Below are 21346 nucleotides of genomic sequence, written 5' to 3'. Positions count from 1 at the left end.
ATCACCAATTGTTTTCATTAAACTTTTCATTACTCTATTGAGAAAAATTAGACTCACAATTGCAATAACGGTTTGCACAATGTCTAAAAAGTAGCTCAATTCTTGCAAGAAAAATTCCGTAGATGCACTACATTTTCTACAAACCATATAAAATTGAAAATTCCATGTTCTCTTAGCAAATAAATAAGAAGAAGCCTGATTACAATAATCTAAATATTAATAATTCTTTGTATAAAATATTCATGCTTATAGATGGGCATCTTAGTTGGCGTCTGCTCAATTATCGTAAACGCTGATATGTTCAAATGTCGGATCGAAGAACTCCGAACATCATTAAGTAAAGATGAAACATTAAAAAAATTATTCCCTTTATACGTAGATCGTAATAGCATCAGAACATCAGAAACAAGCTGGCTCGGAAAAAGATGTAAAAATACAGGTTCTGTAAGATCATCGTCGAGACACGGAAAGTCCGATCTGACGAAAAGATTTCTCTCCACAACCAATATAGTATTGCATGGTATTCGAATTTTAAGGGCTCAGTATAATCTGGCTCCTTCTGGAACTCGAATAGTAGACACATTTTCTCTAGTCCTCAAAGTTAGATGATCTGGTGGGTGTGTTAAAACAAACTCATGCGATTTAATGTCTATAATCTGTGCCTCTTTCGAATCATAGCACATATGGCCACAATTGTGTAATATATCCCTGACTGTACTTGCAACGAAAGCTGCGTGAGCACAATTTATTAAACGAGATCGTGTCACAGTGTGTGTAGGTATCTTACATAACTTTGATTGGCTATAATGACAGGCAAGTAGGCTTGTTCCTGTTATTGTTATAAGATCTTTTTTTTTTTTATCTTGAACTACTATAACTAAAGGATGGATATCCACGGTACAAGTTTGGTTATATACAGCAAACGAAAGTGGCTGCACATTATATAACTCGAACGAAAGCTGTATTTCAACGATCGGAGTTTTCATCACGTATCGGTGATTGAGCAAATCAAAACATTAATTGAATAATACATCTCCAATAACGAATTATCTATGGCTAACTTATATCCATTTTTCAAAATGATGTTCTCAAGTTCAGACAAATGTGCGTGTAGCACTTTATAAGGAATTATATTAGGGTTCAGCCCTACATCTGTACACATCTGAATTGTCAGATCATATTTAAAAATTTGTACAAACTACAAACTGCGTTAAAATCAATAAAACTCTTGAATGAACGAAATGCCTTTTTACGGACTCGATTCGCAAGCTTATTTAGGTGATCTCCCATGTTGGGATGTAGTATGGGCAGGAAGTTACATGAAATTGTACACATGCCGTTACGAAGCTGTTGTTAGGCAAATAGTATGTGTAATGTTGTTAATGAAAGAGAATCGCTAGATTACGAAGTAAGTAATGGATGTATGATTTGAGATTACTTAATACTTATTAGTTATGTGAATAGCGATTGTTTATCCAGTGAATAATGTTGGGATAGTTTCTGTAAGAAGTGTATACCAATAAGAGGTATAGAAATAAAAGTGATCATTGCTATTAAGTGCGTTATTCATCTAGACTAGTCGATAGTATTACAGTAGACACAATTGAGGTGTGCTTATATTCTTTTAGTAAGAATATAGAATTTTACATTTGGCGCAGTCGTTCATTGAGTTACGCTCTGTTTAATCATGGCTACCATTCCAAGCTTTCCGATTTTTAATGTGGAAACTGATCGCCTCCAAACTTATTTGGAACGCTTTGAGTTTATGTGCATAGCAGCACAAATACCAGAAGAACGAAAGGTTGCAACATTATTTACAGTAATGGGAACAGAAGCTTATGATCAACTATGTAACATTTGCTGGCCAGATTCTCCATCAGCAAAATCTTATGAAGACATCAAGATCGTGATGAAAAAATATTATGCTGCAAAAGTAAATATAATTTCGGAGAGATATCAATTTCACAGCATGCGACAGAAGCCTTACCAGTCAATTTCATCTTTTGTATTGGATTTAAAAAAACAGTCGACCTTCTGTGAATATACCTGTTGCTTGGACGAAAATTTGAGGGATCAATTTGTTTTGGGGATTGCGGACGAATCAATTCGTAGAAAGTTACTCAATACACGAGATCTAACATTCAGCAAAGCAACAGAAATAGCATTAGGAATGGAAAGTACCGAACAACAACTTCGGTTTTATAAGTCATCTGAAAAAAGTGAATTAAACGCTATCCAATCGTCAAGGGTTCGTCAAAAGAAGGACAGTACATCAACATCACATAGCTCTTCGTTATCTTCTGCTCAGGCTTCACCAAAGTCAAAGAGTAATTGCCGATATTGTTCGATGCAGCATAAAAGAGGACGTTGTCCGGCATGGGGAAAGATTTGTTTACGTTGTGGACGAAAAAATCATTTTGCTTTGACATGTAAATATGATTCGTTTGTGTCTTCAGAATCAGAACGTCAAACACAAGGTTTAGTTAATTTTGGGTATCAAGAGACTGCAATCAGTGATCAAGATGAAGAACAAGAATTAAGTAATTTAGCTAACATTCTACGGCTTGATACAATCTGGGTGGAAACTCCAAATGCAGATATGGTAGGAACAGACCCAACTTCGGCTCCGGATATGTTACCAGAAATTGCAGACAGTACAAGTAGCGATATGGAACAGCCACAGATTAACGAACATACATTAAGTACTTCTGTAGATTCTGTGACGGACGAAGAAATGGGATTGAAAAACAATTCAACGTCAAATGATGAAATCCAAAAACCAATACATATTGTACAGCGTAAAAGACGCATGAGAAATAAAAGAGCATCATCACACCGGCAACTAAAATCAGCTACTGGTACCGGAACAGAAGAAGCAAATATAAAAAGTGTAGTAGAAAAGAAGTCGACAGATGGCATGGCTAGCAACTCGAATGGTGTAGATCCTTTGCATAAACGGTCAATTGATCGAGATAAATTGTTAGTTACGGTAATTGAGAAACTAGAGATTTTAGAGGCACAGATTGATGAGCTGAGGACCTGGTGTAAAGCACCGAAGAAGAAAGACAAGCGAGATTGTCAATTGAGACTGTATTAATGATTAATGGTTGTAATGAAAAAAAACGAATTGTATATAATGTTGTTTTTTAGTGGCGGCGATTTTTTTAGGTAACAGGGGGAGAGTGTTGGGATGTAGTATGGGCAGGAAGTTACATGAAATTGTACACATGCCGTTACGAAGCTGTTGTTAGGCAAATAGTATGTGTAATGTTGTTAATGAAAGAGAATCGCTAGATTACGAAGTAAGTAATGGATGTATGATTTGAGATTACTTAATACTTATTAGTTATGTGAATAGCGATTGTTTATCCAGTGAATAATGTTGGGATAGTTTCTGTAAGAAGTGTATACCAATAAGAGGTATAGAAATAAAAGTGATCATTGCTATTAAGTGCGTTATTCATCTAGACTAGTCGATAGTATTACAGTAGACACAATTGAGGTGTGCTTATATTCTTTTAGTAAGAATATAAAATTTTACATCCCAGATCATGTTCTTGATCCAATATTTTTCCGTAAAGTTTCGAATTTTATGAAATTTATCCTGTATCTGATCTTGAAAACTTAAAAATTCTGAAGTTGTGTTCTGAATATAGAGAATATTTTTGAATAATTGTTTTTGTAAACTTAATACTGTTTGTTCCAAATGAAATTCCTTCTTATTTATCGAATCAATAGAAGAATTGTCAGCTACGTCACAACACCAATTCAATTCTTTCCCAATGAACCCTAGCAGTGCACGCGGAGATCTTGTTGATAATCGATGAAATCTTGGATTTGGATCTTTAAAAAATAATCGTTAATATGGACTTGCAGATCATGTAGTTCTTTCGCAGCTTCGCAGACATCTGGAGGTAGAGTGTCAGTTTTGTTGCAATGCAGATATTCTAAAAGAGAAGAAACCTTAACATCATGCGGAAAGGAAAAGGTCAAATTGAAAGATATCGGTAATGAATGTTGGTAGAAAATAACATTTGGGAGTTTACGGAAAAATAAACCAGATGTTATTTGGAACTCGGTGTTATTAGACGTCACATATAGGAAAGAGAAAGATAGGATATGGCAGCTTAAAACAAGATAGGTTATCTTAAACACAAATTAAATATAATGAGAAATTTAGAATTTTCACATGTTCTGTTGATTATTACCTGTTGATTATTGCGTTACCAATTTCAATGTTTCTTTTTTTTTTCTTGGTAAGCGAAATGCCTGCTAGTACATCTCAGTATCTAACTTAATTTTATTTTCAACAATAAAGGTAGAAAAATGATAGCTGAAACTATTTTTGGGAGATGGTTTAATACTTCCTGTGGACTTGCACTTAGACAGAATAATAGACATAGGATTTTTTTATGGTGGTGGTAAAAGGTTGTACTAACATACTGCAAATTAACATAGAAATAGCTCCCTGTTAGGCCAGTAATAAACTAATCTCTAGGTTATTATTTGCACTGTATATATTTTATGCTATTGTAAACGACAAAAACCTATTTCGGGAAATATTCGTGCATCACGTTTTCGTAAATTGACTTTTCGAATTGAACGAAAATTATTTTTTTCAAAATAATCGAGGTACTCCTCCAGATACTCCCTTACTACGTTCAAAGCAATTCTTGCAGCTTCCAATTTCGGGTAGTTAAATACTCCTGTAGCTATATTTTGAAAAGCAATGGTCGTTATGTCATTGTCCATAGCCAACTGTAGGGATTTCTCATAACACATCCTTAGGCGCTTATCATTTTTATCATCGGATGCAGATACATGTATAACATAATCTACAGGTAGATTATATCCTGAGGATAATACGGTGTTACCTGGGTGCAAGTGACCAATTTTCATGGACTCCTGCATCATTTCACTTCCCGCCAAAGACTGTACCATCAAGTCTAATTCTCCTCTTTGTTGCAACTGGGTGTTGGATGAATTTACGATCGCCTGTCCTGCCAGTGACCTAATAGACCCATAATACAAAGCCACTTTCCGGTTAATTTCCTCGTTAACGGCAAACTTCGGTTTTTCTACATCAGCCATCGACTTGGTATCGGGTCCGGTCTTGTCCCACGACGGAATTTCGGACATCAATTTCACATCACGAATGCAATTTTGTTGAGAAAATCCCTTTGTAACCCATAAGATAAGTGGTCAATCTTCTGCTCTTCTGACGCGTACTATATTAATTGTCTAATTGCACGAAGTTTACGCAAAAGATACGAATCTATGCGTTCATCTATTCCCTGCTCAAATTGGAATAATTCCTGTTGCGCCTTGTATCAAGGAAACTTCGGCCTCCTCAGTGCAACTAATCTAGATTTTAAATTTTCATAGAATAATTTCCGTAATTGGTTCTGGTTTTTAAGTTGCAATACTAGATCTAATGCTGTATCCTGTACGTATATTGGTAAAATTTCCTCCTTTTTGGCTGGTGACCATGATTGCATTCTTGCCATGTAATCGAACATCATGAAAAATCTGTCTTGGTCCTCATGTACGTATTCTGAATATTTCACAGGATAAGGAACGCTAAAAGACATATGCGCCATCTGTCATTTTAAAATTTGTATTATGTTCTCCTGATCTATATGACTGCTTACCAGACTTTATTTCCGCCATAAAATCGCAGTGAAGAAAGCTTAAAAAGAAAAGGCAGAAGAAGAAAAATTACACATAGGTTAATTTCGGCACTGGCCTGATAAACATTGTGCCTATTAAAAATTTATTACAAAGAGCGTTCTGTACAGAACTCCCGTGCCTACCACCATGAAATGTTTTACAGGTAGAGTCAAATAACGGTCCGGATCTCTTTTTCCCTTCACCAATTTTATTAAAAATTCTAAATACACTGTCTTTTGAATTACTAATATTAATTTAATTGTGTCTTTTTCTCCTAAGTGACCTGATGAAGGAGATAGGTGCTTTGCCCGGTGAGCTTCCTAGCTCATGGCAGCATTCAGAGCACTAACGAGGTTTAGGTGGGCTTGTAGGAAAACCCCACAGCAGCTTCGCGAGATTTTTAGTTGTAGTTAGGATCGCTAGTCCAGTGCGACATAGGGTTTAAGTAAAGGTGTACCCTAGTCCTCTGTAAACTCGGAGCAAGTATAGGTTATATAATAAGTGGTCCACTGATGCCTGATTCCTCCGTGGTTCCTCTTTCACAATTCCTCTTCGGGTGGCCTGTCTTCTTTCGGTTTCCTTCGTGTAGTCCGTCTCCTTTTGGTTTCCTTCGTGTCTTCCTCTTTATTGTACCCTCTGCTAGTTTGTAAATATAAGCAAGTGTCGTTATGTGTGCTTGTGTAGTGATGTGAGGATCCCTGCAATATTGTATAGTAATCGATAAGCATAAATTCCCGTTAGCCTAAGGTTACTATATTAAAATTACTGAATCCCAGGACAATCTTTCAGTAAAAGAATAACTTTTCATTAAAAAAAAAACAAAAACTTTTTCAAAGAGCATATTTATCTACTTTAGAATTCTGTTGATATTGAAGTAGTCTCGTATTAAAGGGGCAAATTAATAAATCAGCGTCTGACCAGGCAGTCTTCAGCTCTAAAAAGGGTGGCATTAAAGACAAAGTTAGTTTTCATATATTGCTTTATATCAGATTGGCTTACTGGTATCATATTCATGGCACATTATTTTTTCTGTTCAGTGGTCTCGTTTTGCAATTTTATTATGACTAACATGTCATAATAAGTGCAGTGAAGTCAATTTTATTATGACTAACATGTCCGACTGATCCCAATATTGTGTGAAAACAGAGACAGCTTATATGATTATGATCTTTTCAAAATAAAGTTATCACATAAACACACACATATATCAAAAGGAAGAATATTGTAGTTTGGAATATGTAATAGATTTTTCGTTTCATACGACACATTTTTAATATTGTTACAACTTCGTTTAAAAATATAAGTTCCCTACTAAATGATTAACTTGTACTTCAAATATTCGTCATACCTGATTCATACCCTGGTGGACCACAGCGTGAATTGAATATCAGATATAACATTAATAATTAGATTCGCTATTTTATATTTTCGCAATAGCTTCAACTGGTAATGACTTCGAGAGGTAGCTTTAACAGAAAATTCTATCGCGCTCCAAAGATTACAACCTTTTTCCTCGGTGGAGACCTCTGACCATGTACAACATGAGTTATCAGTGTTTTCTCAGTACTATTTCATCCCCTCTCCATATAAAATTGTGGTGTAATCTGTGAGTTCATAAAACTGCTGACAAGGATGTCTGTACAATCATACAAGCGTAGTCCGCCCGTCAGTTGTCCGTTAAGACGAAAAGCTGCTTCCCCAAACAATATTTATAATTTTAAAAATCAATTGTGGAAGATCCAGTCAAGGGCGCCGATTTCTCTGTATATTTTGGGGGTCTATTCAGATGCAGAAGGTATAAATGTGATGATTTTAAGACAAATTGCATTCAAATTATGCTAAATATTGTATATTCATAATTACAATAAGGGCCCCCATTAGCTTTTGGGGCGCCGACCTCCCAGGATCGGCACCCTTGGCTCCTGTGTGGGTCGGAACCCACGAAATCAGAGTGTATCTATTTTCACTAAAAAGTAGGGTAATTAACTGTTTCTATTGGGGGCACAAAACTAGCAAAGAGTAGGATGATTTACAGAAGAAATGAGTTGGTAGTGGTGTTCAAGTGGTCAAGAAAGTGTCGAACACAACTTTTTAGGGCAGTAGGGGATTTGTACAAACCGTAAAGGAAAGTAGAAGTGATTTATGCGAAAAAAGGAAGTGAATTGTTGGTAAAAAAAAATAGAAAACAACGTACCCTAAGGGGCTTTAACCCGCCTTCACTCGCTAACGCTCGCTCGGCAACGATGTCTGAATTTAATGTTGGTAACGTAATTTAACGTATGAAACCATAAAACAACCGAATCGCAATAGAGTGTAGCAAAAAAGTAGGTGCCAAAGCTGGCACCCCAAAGCTAAACAATAGCCAAAAGTAGCAAAGTACTAATATACAAATGATGAAAAGGAACCATTTTGTAAAGTAATGTAGAATTACGTAGAAATAGAGACGAAGTACTAGTAATAAACCCTGAACCACCGTTATTAATAGACATCGCTCTGTCTCCTGTATCTGACTCGAATCTCTGAAAAGGTACTCAGGCTCCTCTTACGTGTGAATTAACGCATGAAATTTCGAGAAATAGGCAGAAGGAAAGGTCGTGTGTGGCAATATTATATGCAAAATTATAAAGATAAGAAAGTACCTTGGAAATATTGTAAACATAAATATTTATGCGCAAATGTTGACAAAATGGGGGAAACTGTGTCTTCTGGTGGTTACAAAACCTAATTGGAATATAACATTTAAAATTTAATATGTTTATATCAGTAGTACGGTCAAGTTTAGAAAATCCACTCACATGTCAATTTAAACTTTTTAGCAGTTTAAAAGTATGTGGACTTACTATGTCATTATTGAAACATATTTAATTTCATAGGACATATTGTAAATAAATATCCATTTATGCGTACTCTATAAATATAATAAAATATTGGGGACAAAAGTAATAATATACTGTGATATAAAAACGAATTTAACTTAATCATAATATAGTAATAGAATGCAATTTTATTTGTGATTGTATATAAATTCCCAGAAAATTCCCATTTTTGGGAATCTTCCCGGGAATATTCACGAAAAATATATTCCCGGGAATTTACCCATCACTAATAACGAACCTTTTAGAAGGTCTCAAATATTAGTATTGTTAATAGATGGAAGAAAGTTTCTTTTCGTCTCCTGAAAAGACAATAAATAGACGTACGAGATATCATGGACGAAGATATGATACGACCTACCATCATGAGTTATAAACTTCTAAGACATGAAGCTTTTTACCTCTGAAGTTAATTAAACCATATATTAAAATAAACTGTTTACAAAAGATGAATTTTTGGTTGTATAGTAGGAGTTAGTTCGTGTTACGACATACATGAAAATTAGAACAATCGCAATAAGTGAAAGGGTTTTCCAATGGTGACACATTAAAAAAAGAAACTCGATAATTCCTCGGTGCTCTTTGTGCCTGGCATACTTATTTACTAAGGCGATTTATATAAATAATAATGTTACAATTTCAGAACATATAAATAAATAAATAAATAGAAAATATGAGCTTTTGAATCACGAAACTATTTTGAGTGAGAGAAGAAAATTACTGAGACGCCAGCAAAGTTCTGTTTGTAATAATAGAAGCTATATTATCAAATTTTCTGACCACAAATTACATGCACATCCCATTCCAGTTAATGTTACTGAAGACTCATATTAAATAGTCTTGAGATTTAAAAGTAGTTTATATCTTCTTTAAAATATTATTGAGTGATCGTTTTACTTATGAGCACTTATTATAAGGATTGCTCTCGACATTAGTCAGAAGCAGTCTTGGGAAGTAACGTAACGCAAGTAACGCGTTACTTTTTAAGTAACGTTTCTTAGTAACGCGTTACATTTTTTGCAAAGTAACTGTAACGGTAACGCGTTAGAAATTTTTAGGTAACGTACCTAGTTTGCGTTACATTTTGGATGAGTAACTACAATATATGTATTTTTTTTTCGTAAACAAATGTTTCTTACCTGTAAGTGAATTTCTCAGAATGAAACAATCAAGCATGAACTACGTATGTCAGTGACTGACACCCACCGACACACAGACAAACAGATAAGCTCGTAGTGCCACTTGCTGTTTTTGGAAGATGAGGACAGCCTTAGGGTAATCACGTGTACTGATTGCAAGCCACTGGAAGATTTTGTCGTGAATTTTGACAGGTCCAAATCAATACATTCAGTGAGTAAACTAGGAGTGCAATGATACCGGTAGCCTATTTTACTTTTATTGGTGTTGTTTCTATAAAGATGGAGATCGAAAATATTTTATCGTTCGAACATTTCAAAGAATACTTTTTTCTGAAGAGCTGAGGAAGATGGTGGGCAGAAATTATAAGTAAACTGTCTGAAGTGCCCCGGCGGAAAATATTTATCAACAACTAGGGTGCCATAATTAACGATATACACTAAGGGATTAATATGAATAAACTGTGTTCCACTTTATTACTACAAAATAGTTTGCTGATGATGTGTAATACATGGAGTTCATTCTGATCAGTTTGCTTATCCTAGAGTCCCGTTAATTATAGAGTTTGAAACTAGCTTTAAAAAGCATGTATCAATTTTAAGAGTTACTAGCAAGTTTTGATTCACCTCCAGTTCATGTGTTCTCATTTTATTAGTTGTAGTGTAATATTTCTCTATATTCTGTATTTTTAATTTTACATAAAAACATTGTTATTATTATATAATTAGTTTAGCAGAATAATAATAAGCAATCATTTTTTCTAACGGATAGGGATGACAAGAGTCAAGCTAAAACTCGACTCGATTCGAATTCAAGTCGAGTTTCGACTCAAGTCAAAGGTAATATTCTCAAGTCGAGTTCCGAGCCGATTCAGTTTTCGCGTCGAGTTTCGAGTCCAGTCGAGTTTGATAAATGTCTCGTTCCTTTTAATTCGTCTTGAAATCATGGCCTGATTACACTGGAAAGCGAAAGCCATGAGAAATGTAAACTAAACAGTAATATGGAATACTTTTAGTGTTGCTCACGAGAGGGGACACTACTTGCATCTCGTCTCGATAGCGAGACCTCAAGAGATCTTTTATAAAAAGCTCAGCTCGGCTCGGCTCAACTGAGAAGATGGCTCGAGCCGGCTCGCTTGGAGTGAACCATCAGCTCGAGCTGGCTTGGTAGGGATAAGCCATCTGCTCGGTTGGGCTCAACTGAGCCGAGTCGGTTGGGTGAGCTGTTGGCTCGGCTGACTTCTCGGTTCGGTTCGATAATGAATGAGTTGTGAGCCGAGCTGCTCGTCCCGTTGACAATTCTAAACCCGGGCCGAGTTTTGAAGATATTTGGCCAGTACCTTATAACTTTTAACAGTGTTTGGCTCGAGCCCGAATACCCAACCTAGACCCTCAATTCAAATTCAGAAGCTCGTAAACAATATCCTTGACTCCTAGACTTCACGACTACCGAGGTTGGCAATGAACTAGCTTTTTAGTATTTAAATACAAACCGCCTATCTTTTATGTTTACATACAGTGTTGTTATAATTAATAATAATAATAATAATAAAAATAATAATACGTTGTAGTAGTAGTAGTAGTAGTAGTGTTTATTGTCTATGTAATATACTTGAAGAATGTACTCGAAACTACACACCAGATTTGGCTTGAAACTCGACCCCAATTCGAGTCTATTTGGAGGAAATTTCTCAAACCCAGTTCTCCGATCGAGCTCAAAGATCTCTGTTTCTAGTCGAATCGAGTTTCAAAGAAAACTAGCTCGAACTCGCTCGTGCCCATCCCTACGTGCTCGTGCAGTATGGCATTTTATCAATGTTACATTATATGAAAATATTCATATATCAAGTAAAAATTTGTCCTTGCATTTACATAAAGTGATTCAGAACGTGCAATAATAATAATAATAATAATAATAATAATAATAATAATAATAATAATAATAATAATAATAGTGGTAGTAATAGTAATACGGAAAAGTGAAATAATAAATTTTTCACATATTTAAAGTTTCGGACATAAAAGTAATGCGTTAGTAACGAGTTACTTTCGAAGTACAGTAACAGTTACTTTTTTGGGGCAAGTAACGCGTTACATTTTAATAGAAAGTAAAGTAACTTGTAACGCGTTACATTTTTACAAGTAACTTACCCAACACTGCCTAGAAGCATGTCAGAATTCAATCCTAAATCTCAAAGATTGCTCTATGGAGGTTCATAGTGACTTACCGTTACGTCTGGAGACTTATTTCACTGTCGAACTGTCTAATCTCGTACAGAACTAAGCATTGGGTTGTGTTATTTGATATATTCAAATATTAGAAATTCCATTAACTCAGATTAATTTAAACGAAAAAAATATTATATTCAACTAAGTATTGCAAGTGTTGAAAACAAAAAGTTATATATACATAACTCAAATGAAATAAACGCCTAAAAGTACCTGAAGGCCTGAGGATTGTTATCTGCTTCTGAGTCATCATTCTCTTCAACGTCCTTATCATGATCTTTCTGATTTCCAATAGTGGCAGAGAGGTTACTGATTGACTGTTCCGTGTTGTGTATAAAACTGGAGAAAGTTGGTTTGATATTACTCTGAAAATGTTTGGTTTTTATAAGTATTTCAGCTGTTGATAAACACTTGACCAAACATATTGCTTTCGAAGTAAGTTTCCAATCGGATATTGTTCCATCCTGATTACTTTCTGAAGCGAGAGTCTCGTCTTTCATATCATTTTTTCGTTTCTTACATTCCAAAAGTTTTGCAAGTGAATCTTTACGATCATTAATGTTACTAGTACATAGTTTATAATCACATTCATCAAATGGCTCTATCTCTGTTTTTACTTTGACTTTGTTAGGAACGTTTTTTGTTTTCATTTCAATTTTATTACAAGCAAAGTCCAAATAATGAAAAGATATTTCCCTAGCAGAATATTGTTCAAGTTGGAGATTTAAAACCTTCAGCACTTTATGTTAAAGAAGAACAAACAAATCTGAAAAAAAAGAAAAATATTATTCGTTTTAATAAGGTGAAATTAAGTTAGTAGATTCAATGGTTTGGGATCCGATTAGGGATGTAAAAGGGACATAAAAAATATTTTAAAATATCCGAAATTTTCCTGCAACTCATATACAAAATATCGTTATAAATAATATCAAAAACACAAAACAATTCCAGAGTACCAAACTACTGATCAATATCCGATTTTATCTTCATTTTCCCTCTAATTAAGTAAAACGTATTATATCTTTAATCTACTTTTCCTAGAAGTGTATCATAGGTCTATTTTATCTTACGTGCACATTATATATATATATATATATATATATATATATATATATATATATATATATATATATATATATATATTGCTATACATAGGTACATTTCATGAAAGCACGATTTTTGCTTTTGCCCATTTCTTTTTAAAGAAAGATACAGACTCTTAACGTACGTCACGGTTGCATTAACACAGAAAACGCCAAAGCTAAAGTTCCTACGTTACATTACCAGTTTATAATTCTAAAATATAATATCAACTGCTACGATAAAAAAATTTCCACTTAACAATGGAACTCTACTATTTTCAGCTAGTGCTGTAATATTTTAAAGACAAATTTACTTATACTCTACAACCTTTCGTCTTTACTCAAATAATGTACCTCCAGCAATTTTCAGTTACATTGTTTTGTAGTACTTGATGAATGTTTTAATTTAGAGGCATCGTCTTTTTTTTTTTTTTTTTTTTTTTTTTTGTCGCTTTTCCAGAATTAAGTTATTCTTCTAGTATCTTATTATATTTCTTGGTTGTATTGGTGTATACCGCCCATTTAAGTATCAATATTATATGGCACACAGATTTAGGTTAATGTTGAATCCTAACATCATGTTTTTACCATAAATGGAAGAATATCTCGCACAGAAGTCACTCAGGCAAAACAAAGAGCATTTAGTTGGCTCTTATATGGAATGCAATGGGCACATATCCAGTTAATTTTTTTTATATTCCAGCGCATATCTACCTTAAAATTAACGAAAAAACAAGCGTATTATGAGCGTAGGTATACGATATATTTTCCTGAACTGAAACATTTCATAAAATGATATCTGCTCTCATTGTATTTTTGTTTGGGATGTAATGGTTTTCTTCGACATTTAAAACATCAAAATCAATATCAACAAATCTTAACACCGAAATTTTCAATCAGAACGTATTGTCAACGAAAAACTCCATTTCATATATAAAGTAAAGCATAAGAAAAAGTGGAGAGAATCTCGTTACAAGTCTACTTCATTAATTTTTAAAAATAAATTTACTAAAATAAATACCTATTTATGTTTTTTTTTTTTACAATTTCAACGGTCATTTTTTTTTTACTTTACAAATAAACAATGATATAATATTTAACTATTTTTTTATAAATATTGTATTGAGTCACACGAAATTTTTGGTACTTTATATAATAGTTGCCAGACAAACTCCTTCCGAAACCGTCACAGACGTTTATTAGGACAGTGAATGTCAGCTCCCGGAGCTACGAACTTCCTCAAGGGATTTGGTTTTCCGGTAAGACTCAACTAAGATTACCAATGATTTGGCAGTATTTCGTTCAATCTTAAGGAGAAACACTTTGAATTCATCATTGCAACAGTAAATTATTAGCACCTTGGTTATTCTGGTATAGAAACGCACGCCGTAGAGTTTGAATACCTACACTGAACAAAATATGTAACGTTTTACAGTTTTATGTCGGCTAAACCATGAAAATATAAGGGGAAGTTTCAACTAGCACCGTAAGATAGAACATCTAACTGTATTTTGGCTATAATGTTGGCGCTTAACATCACTTCTAATTACCGGGAGTGTTCATTGTAGTAGAGGTATGGAAAGCAGTCACTGTAAAGGCCGCCAAAATTTGAAACATATCACATACAAGATTTATCGTCAAAGTTGAGTCACTTTCGTAGAATATTACCTTGTATAATGGGACTCTGATGCAATAGTTGAAATTGAAAGGTGAAACGTTTTAAAGTCATAAAAATAAGTAAAACTGGGAGAAGGCAGTTTCAGCCTCTACTTTGCAGCGGTCCAAAATACCGCTTAGATAGGAAATTGATACTACTGGAACGTCCCTCATTCTAAATTTCGGTAAATATCGTATTTAGGAAGATACCGGAATGAATTTCTTGCTGGACAATAATTATGAACAGTGGCGGATCCAGAAAAATAGTTTGGGAGAGGCTTCACTCACAAAGACTATTTTTTTTTAGATATTAAATATTACTACATTTTTTGGGGGGATGGCCTGCACCTTATACGCATAGGAATGACTAACATTATATATATATATTTTTTTAAAAAAAAAAATAGGCAGTTTGGCTGGGTTTCAGCCTGAAAGTCCCAAATCCTGGAAATATTCCACTAATTACGGTTGGGGTGATATTCTTGAACATAAGGAATAACCAAGGCAAATCAGTTCGCAGGGATTTTTTTTTCTCTTCCTGAGTTGACATTTTTGTGAGACATATGCCAAATTATTAGAATGCGGTTCCTGTGCATGTACCAGAAAATACATACTTTTCTTTACAAATGTCAATAATTCAAACTAAGTACTGATACCGGTACCACCATTCTAATATCAATATTTGTAGACTGCATGCAATTTGTGTAGAAAGTAAAATGTATAAATACTGAAGCGAAAGCGTTGCACAGAAAAGTTATGTTCGTATGTTGAACATACTTTTCTGGATGTTGTGCAAAGTAACCGCACTTAAGGGGTTACTTTGCACCAAAGTTTATATTTCAATAACTATGGTCATACTGAATGTTTACTAATGAACTTGCACAAATGTTTTCCTTACATATTTAGCTATTATATGTTTAAATTACAGTATTCTAAATCATTGGGTTTGTAAGTTACATGTTACTTTCTTTACAATGAATTAAATCATGTGCAAAGTAACCCCGTCTCATAGTACTTCAAAAGACTTCGATCACATATAAAATCGTCTTCCAAATCAAAATTTACGTTTTCTTTTATATTTGTACAGAGTTAGCAATCTTCAGTTATACCTTAGAATTTATACACTCTAATTTAGTTACTGTGTGAGCGGAAATGCTCCTTAGTGTTCTGCTGTTATAACAGATAGCCATGTTGATGCTGTCTTAAGGCAAAAATGGCGTTAAATTACGTCTTACCCCTAAATCTGGAATACGAATTCAGCGAAAGTGCCACAAGTCTTTTCCATGCTGGGGTATTTCACACGTTTCAATGCTTAGGGTCAACTTTTGAAAACCGTACAAGAGAACTACGCGCGGAAATGTATCTTATAGGTAAAGTTAGTAAGATTCTAACTACAGAAACCTTGAAAACAATTTATTTCGGATTGATCCAGTCAGTTCTATCGTATAAAATCATTTTCTGGGGTAATACCTGTTATGCGAAGAAAGTATTTACAATGCAGAAGAAAATGTTACGAATAATGTTATCAGTTCCGTTCCATACACCAAGTAGACCACTGTTTCAGAAACTAAAAATATTACCATTGCCGTGTATATACATTCTCGAAACAACATCATTCATACATATGATAAAAGTAAATTTCAACTCAATTCGGACCTACACCAATACAACGCAAGAACAACCAATCATATTCATATAAAAAAATTTCCGCCTAACAAGAACTCAAAATTCGTTACACCACATAGGAATAATACTTTATAATAAATTACCAGATCGTGTCAAACGAATGCCAAACTTGCAGTTTAAAAGGCACCTCAAGTTACTGTTATTTAAACATCTTTTCTATGGTTTAGATGAATATCTTCAGTTTGATCTTTCTTTGTAATGTAAATATTAAGATTTATTTGAATTTTGAAATATATAAAACAATATACAATTTATATTTTTTTTTAAATGCACTTTTATTTTTATTGTTACGTATATATTTTCTATTATTATTATATATAATGTATTATTATATATATATTTTTAAATAATTGTATTATTAATTGTAACGTTTCTCTTGTAATTATTATTATTATTATTATTCATTGTAATAGTAACTGTATTTCTTGTCGAAGCCATGAACGCTAAGTTCTTATGGCGGAAAATGAAATAAATAAATAAATAAATAAATAAACTACCAGTAACAAACTATCCTTTTGAATTTGTGAAAATTATTTGGGACCGACTGATTGTACAAAGGAGGGTACCTACGAGGAAGACTTTCCAATGTATGCAATTACTAAGCTAATCTCAGAAAAACACATTTCGCAAGAAACTCCGTCACAAAAACGAATTCTGTAAATAAACTTGCTTCTTTTTTTTTTACGAAAAAAGTTCATACCATTAACTGATAAATTCTAGGGAGTAAAAATTATGATATAAATAAATAAAATTTATAAATTCAATATGTGAAACATAGTGCACGTCTTCGTTTTTGCATGAATGTATTGAATTGAAAAAGGTTGTATTCAAGCGGGTGAGGTTCAGCATATTGCTGCTCCACCACCTAATCCTTGTCAAGGAAGTACATTGAGTTACACAAAAATCATACAATCAATTGAGTATGTCTCGTTAAACTTTCATTTTTTTGTCACTTATGCTATAGGTCATGTATTTTTTATTATTGGCATATTTCCCCAATATAAAATATGATACAACAAAATAAACAGGAAACGTCAAACTTAACTGGGATGTATGATACGTAACTTTTGCATTTCTAGGTTTCGAGATCTAATTGTTCTCATATGGTAAAAGGTTTCTGTTCAGACGAAGGGGGTGAAATGTTTAAAATCTAACTTAACAAAATACTAACATACATTAGCGAACTTGTAAATTTTCCTTCCGGTTCTACAAAAAGGCTGGCCTCTATCAAATAAACATCAGTCTAGGAAAAAGAAAGTCCCGTGATTCTTGGGAATGCCTTTGTCTCATCTTTGCTATAATATTGTACTTCAAGATTTGCTAGTGTTTTGAAGTGCACCGTGAGCTAAAGAAAAACTTTCAAAAAAATAAATTCTTTAAAAGATACAATCATTATCTCTAAGTCCAACACAATGTTTAACTTCAAAGAATTCTCATGACATGTAAAACTTCCGAATATTCCAGGTGCGTCTTCTGCCTGTTCTGGCGCTCGTAATCTTTTGTAGGACCAAAAGCTGAATTGCAATAATTTATTAATACTTAAAGAAGTGAAGTTCTTCTTTCTTGCTCTTGAGAATGAGAATGAAAATCAAAAAGTTTGAAATACATTTTTGGTTTATTTTAAAATGAAATAAAATAGTATTGATTAAATTGCATGGCTCATTAATATGAATTATTAATGTTACTTTCTTGTCAGGTGTGTTGCAAACTATATTTTTAAATGCTTATTTACGTGTTAGATTTAGAAGATCTTTTTATGAGTTTACCTTGTCGACGCACTGCAATAAAACAGCAATTTTTGTCCAACATTAGGACCTATTTTATGAATTCACTGTTGACGTTAAATTTCTGACATCCCCAGGATATGTGAGACGTTACGAAGAATACACCAAGGGACTTACTGTAAGTATTGGTTTCCTTCCATCTCTGGATGGCACTAGTTAATGCTATTTAAACCTTTCCGTATTGTCATTACTTGGTGTTTGGATACCACGAACTCTCACCAACGTTATATTCGGTAGATGGTATCGTCCCATTGTGCATTTTGGTACTACGAATGAAACGGATACTAACAACGGTCCCGCTATATAATTGGCTTTCCCGAAGAAGGACTATGTTTAACCAAAAAGAAATAAATTTACTGTATTTAAACACCATTTATTGTTTCTGTTTATTATATGTGTATCTTCTCAGTGTAATCATGCCAACAGAAACAGAATTTAAAGAGTTTTTCAAATTAGTAAATAATTTAAATACACAAATAAAGGATGATGCTAATTGGATCCAGGCTAGTTACACTGAGATGTAAGGTAAAACCAAGGCAATGCAAAAGAATTTATAACGAAGTAACCAAAAAGTTAATATGCAGTTTGAGACACGTTAAACTATCCAGGAAGTTAAAAGTGAAGTATTAATGAAAAGTAAAGTAATCGTTCACTTTCATGAATGATGTTGTAAATTGGAATTAACCTATAATTGTACTGCAGTGTTTGTTTTTATTTACAAATTACACATTTGTGAAACTAAAATTAAATTAAATCCGAATGTTCGCTTTAGAGTTAATACATATCAGAGATCAAACTGACAAAGAAAACACAACTATTATAGAGAAATACAAATATAATGATAAGACTGTGCAAAATTTAAAATAACATAGATGTTTATAACAAAAATGATACGATCAAAAAATGTTGCAAGGGAAACTATCAGTGAAAGAGAATTTAACTTCAATTGTGTATATAGGCCTAGGGAGAAAATTCAAAAAGAAATAGAATAAAGAGTATGCGGCCTGTGTAAAAGTAATGAGTACAAAAAGTTGAAAGATATATATATCCGTGGTGAAAATCTTTATTTAGCACACGCTGAGAAGAAATTAGGGTGCAGTTTTATTATATGGATCCACAATTGTAAAATGCACGAAACAATGTGGGAAAGTCTTTAATTTGCCCATTTACTGTCAAAAACAGAACCCAACGAACCCCTGCAGGGCTTCGAAACCGTCCCTACTCCTACTGCTACTTTTGCTCTTAGTTCTACTATTATCATACTATGGATCCGTATAGTAAAACTACACGGAAATTAGAATTAGATTACGAAAATGAAAATGTAATACGCTGGGCACTGACACTAATAACAAATAAAATTTATAGTAAGCGGCCTCACGTTTATAACGTAACAATGATAATGAAGATGTTTTAGTTAAGGAGTATCATCTAGCACAAGTAACGCTTGTTGTCACAAAATACATTTCAGTAGAAGGTAATGAGGCGGCGAATAAATTTTGAAGTATTGAACAAATGACCGAAAAGAATGAAATTAAACATCGAACAGTGAAAAGGACGATTTTGAAGTCTAAGCAAACCTTTAGCAGAAGTTCTATCAACTTTGAATGAACCGTCTGAATTAGAAGGCAGTAATGTAGAAAGAAACATACAGTAGATAATACTGTATTAAACGTAGAAACTAATGAAAATAAACCTCAAAAAGCCCCCAAAAAGTTTAGATCTGCCGATGAACTTGAGGTTCTAGCACCTTTAAATATAAATCTTGAAAATAAGTCCAATACATGGAAAAATTTGCTCGCACATTTAGATAATAATATTAAGCGATTGAGAAGTATTATGTCAAAATTAGAACAACGCGAAAACACAAAGTACATTTGTAGCTGCGATGGTCATGAAAGTTATGTTACTCCAAACAGCATTTGTGTCTCATTACCTGGTAGCGAAGTAAATAATGAAACGAGAGACTTGTGTAATGGAAACATACAGAAAGCCATTTCTAGGGCCGTATATTCTGTTAGCAAGAACACGGTCACTTGAATTCACTGTTGTTATGTCAGATATGATTAAGAAATTTTACCATCGTCTTGAATAGGACCTATCGTCAATTTACAGAGATAACAACAAAAAAGGGATATAGTATAGAACAGGTCCTCATCATTTCCAGAGGACTCACAAAGTTCAGCTTTTTACGGATTATTCATTGAGGATCTAGGAACTTGAAAATGGGGTAACAAAGCGACTTACATTTACTTATCGACTGAAACTTGTACATGACATACCACCATTTCTGTACGTGGTGCAAGAGTTTGAACTATCCTCGAGTACGGTGCACTTTATGTGCGCCTCTGTAGTGCCCTTGTACTTTATATTTCACTATGTGTGTGTGGGGGGGCGCAAGGGGAGGGACTTGAACGCATATTGCATGTCTTGTGCTCGTGGATAGTTCTTACTGTTGCATTACGTACAAACGAGATGGTATTTCATGTAGAAGTTGTAATAGCACACATAAGAAACGCAGATCACGGTGTACTCATACTGCATATTCCAATGTGAGCACAATATGATCTGGGTTTCTTAGGTGTTCTATTACCACTTTTACATGACATACCACCATCTCTGTACGTGGTGGAAGAGTAAGAACTATCCTCGAGTACGGAACACGATGAGGAAGAGAAAAGCGGCTGATAAGAGAGAAAACACTATGAACTACAGGGAAACATTCGATTTGGATATAGTATACGTAAGACCCCATCAGTTCCAGAAGGAGCTGGACGCTTATACTTTTAGGGATTATTCATTGAGTATCTACGAACTTAAAAAGGGGGTAACAAACCCACATTCATTTACTTCGCGAGTGATACGAAAATAAAAAGGAACGTACCTGTTTGTTGTTCTTCTCCCTTTATTTACATTAGGCGTTTAGTGATGTGCAAATGTTTGAGAGATGTATGCAGTAGTAGCAGGTCTAGCGTGATTGCTTTGCGGTTTTTGTGCAAAGAATCCGTTCTTTCCGTATTAGGTTGAGTTTTTTTCCGTACAGGTTTGCGTCATTGTGTAGAGGTTTTTGTGAGCTGAACGCAACGGGTAGTTTGTTTTTTGTTTTTTTCTTGTTTACTTTCACTTACTGCTAATTTGCATATTCGGGAATTTTCTTGCGGGCCGTATAACGTCCTGCAGCTGTAGGCAGAGGTTCCGCCTACGTGCGATGGCATTTTTACTAGGGATGGCCA

General features: G+C 34.0%; 1 protein-coding gene across 7 annotated transcripts in view; it reads right to left on the bottom strand.

Moving 5' to 3' along the window:
• Window positions 1–21120, bottom strand: part of LOC145689869 (uncharacterized) — an 87380-nt gene extending 66260 nt beyond the window's left edge. For 3 of the 7 annotated variants that reach the window (XM_081764152.1, XM_081764145.1, XM_081764151.1), the window contains exons 1-2: window positions 20998–21120; window positions 12122–12674 (exon numbers count right to left, since the gene is read on the bottom strand). In XM_081764152.1, coding sequence (XP_081620278.1) covers window positions 12122–12558 — 437 coding nt within the window. In that variant the 5' untranslated portion in view covers window positions 12559–12674; window positions 20998–21120. Of the gene's footprint in view, window positions 1–5614; window positions 6369–12121; window positions 12675–18098; window positions 18285–20049; window positions 20197–20360; window positions 20799–20997 lie in introns of those variants that run through there. The other 4 variants (XM_081764150.1, XM_081764147.1, XM_081764146.1 and 1 more) reach the window with 4 other exon arrangements.
• Between the last annotated feature and the right edge of the window lie 226 nt (window positions 21121–21346).

The sequence above is a fragment of the Thermobia domestica genome, chromosome 7, assembly GCF_964235325.1.
Source record: "Thermobia domestica chromosome 7, izTheDome1.hap1.1, whole genome shotgun sequence".
In the NCBI taxonomy this organism is placed as follows: Eukaryota; Metazoa; Arthropoda; class Insecta; order Zygentoma; family Lepismatidae; genus Thermobia; species Thermobia domestica.
Note: the sequence above shows the minus strand (reverse complement) of the source record. Positions and strands in the feature narration are given on the sequence as shown.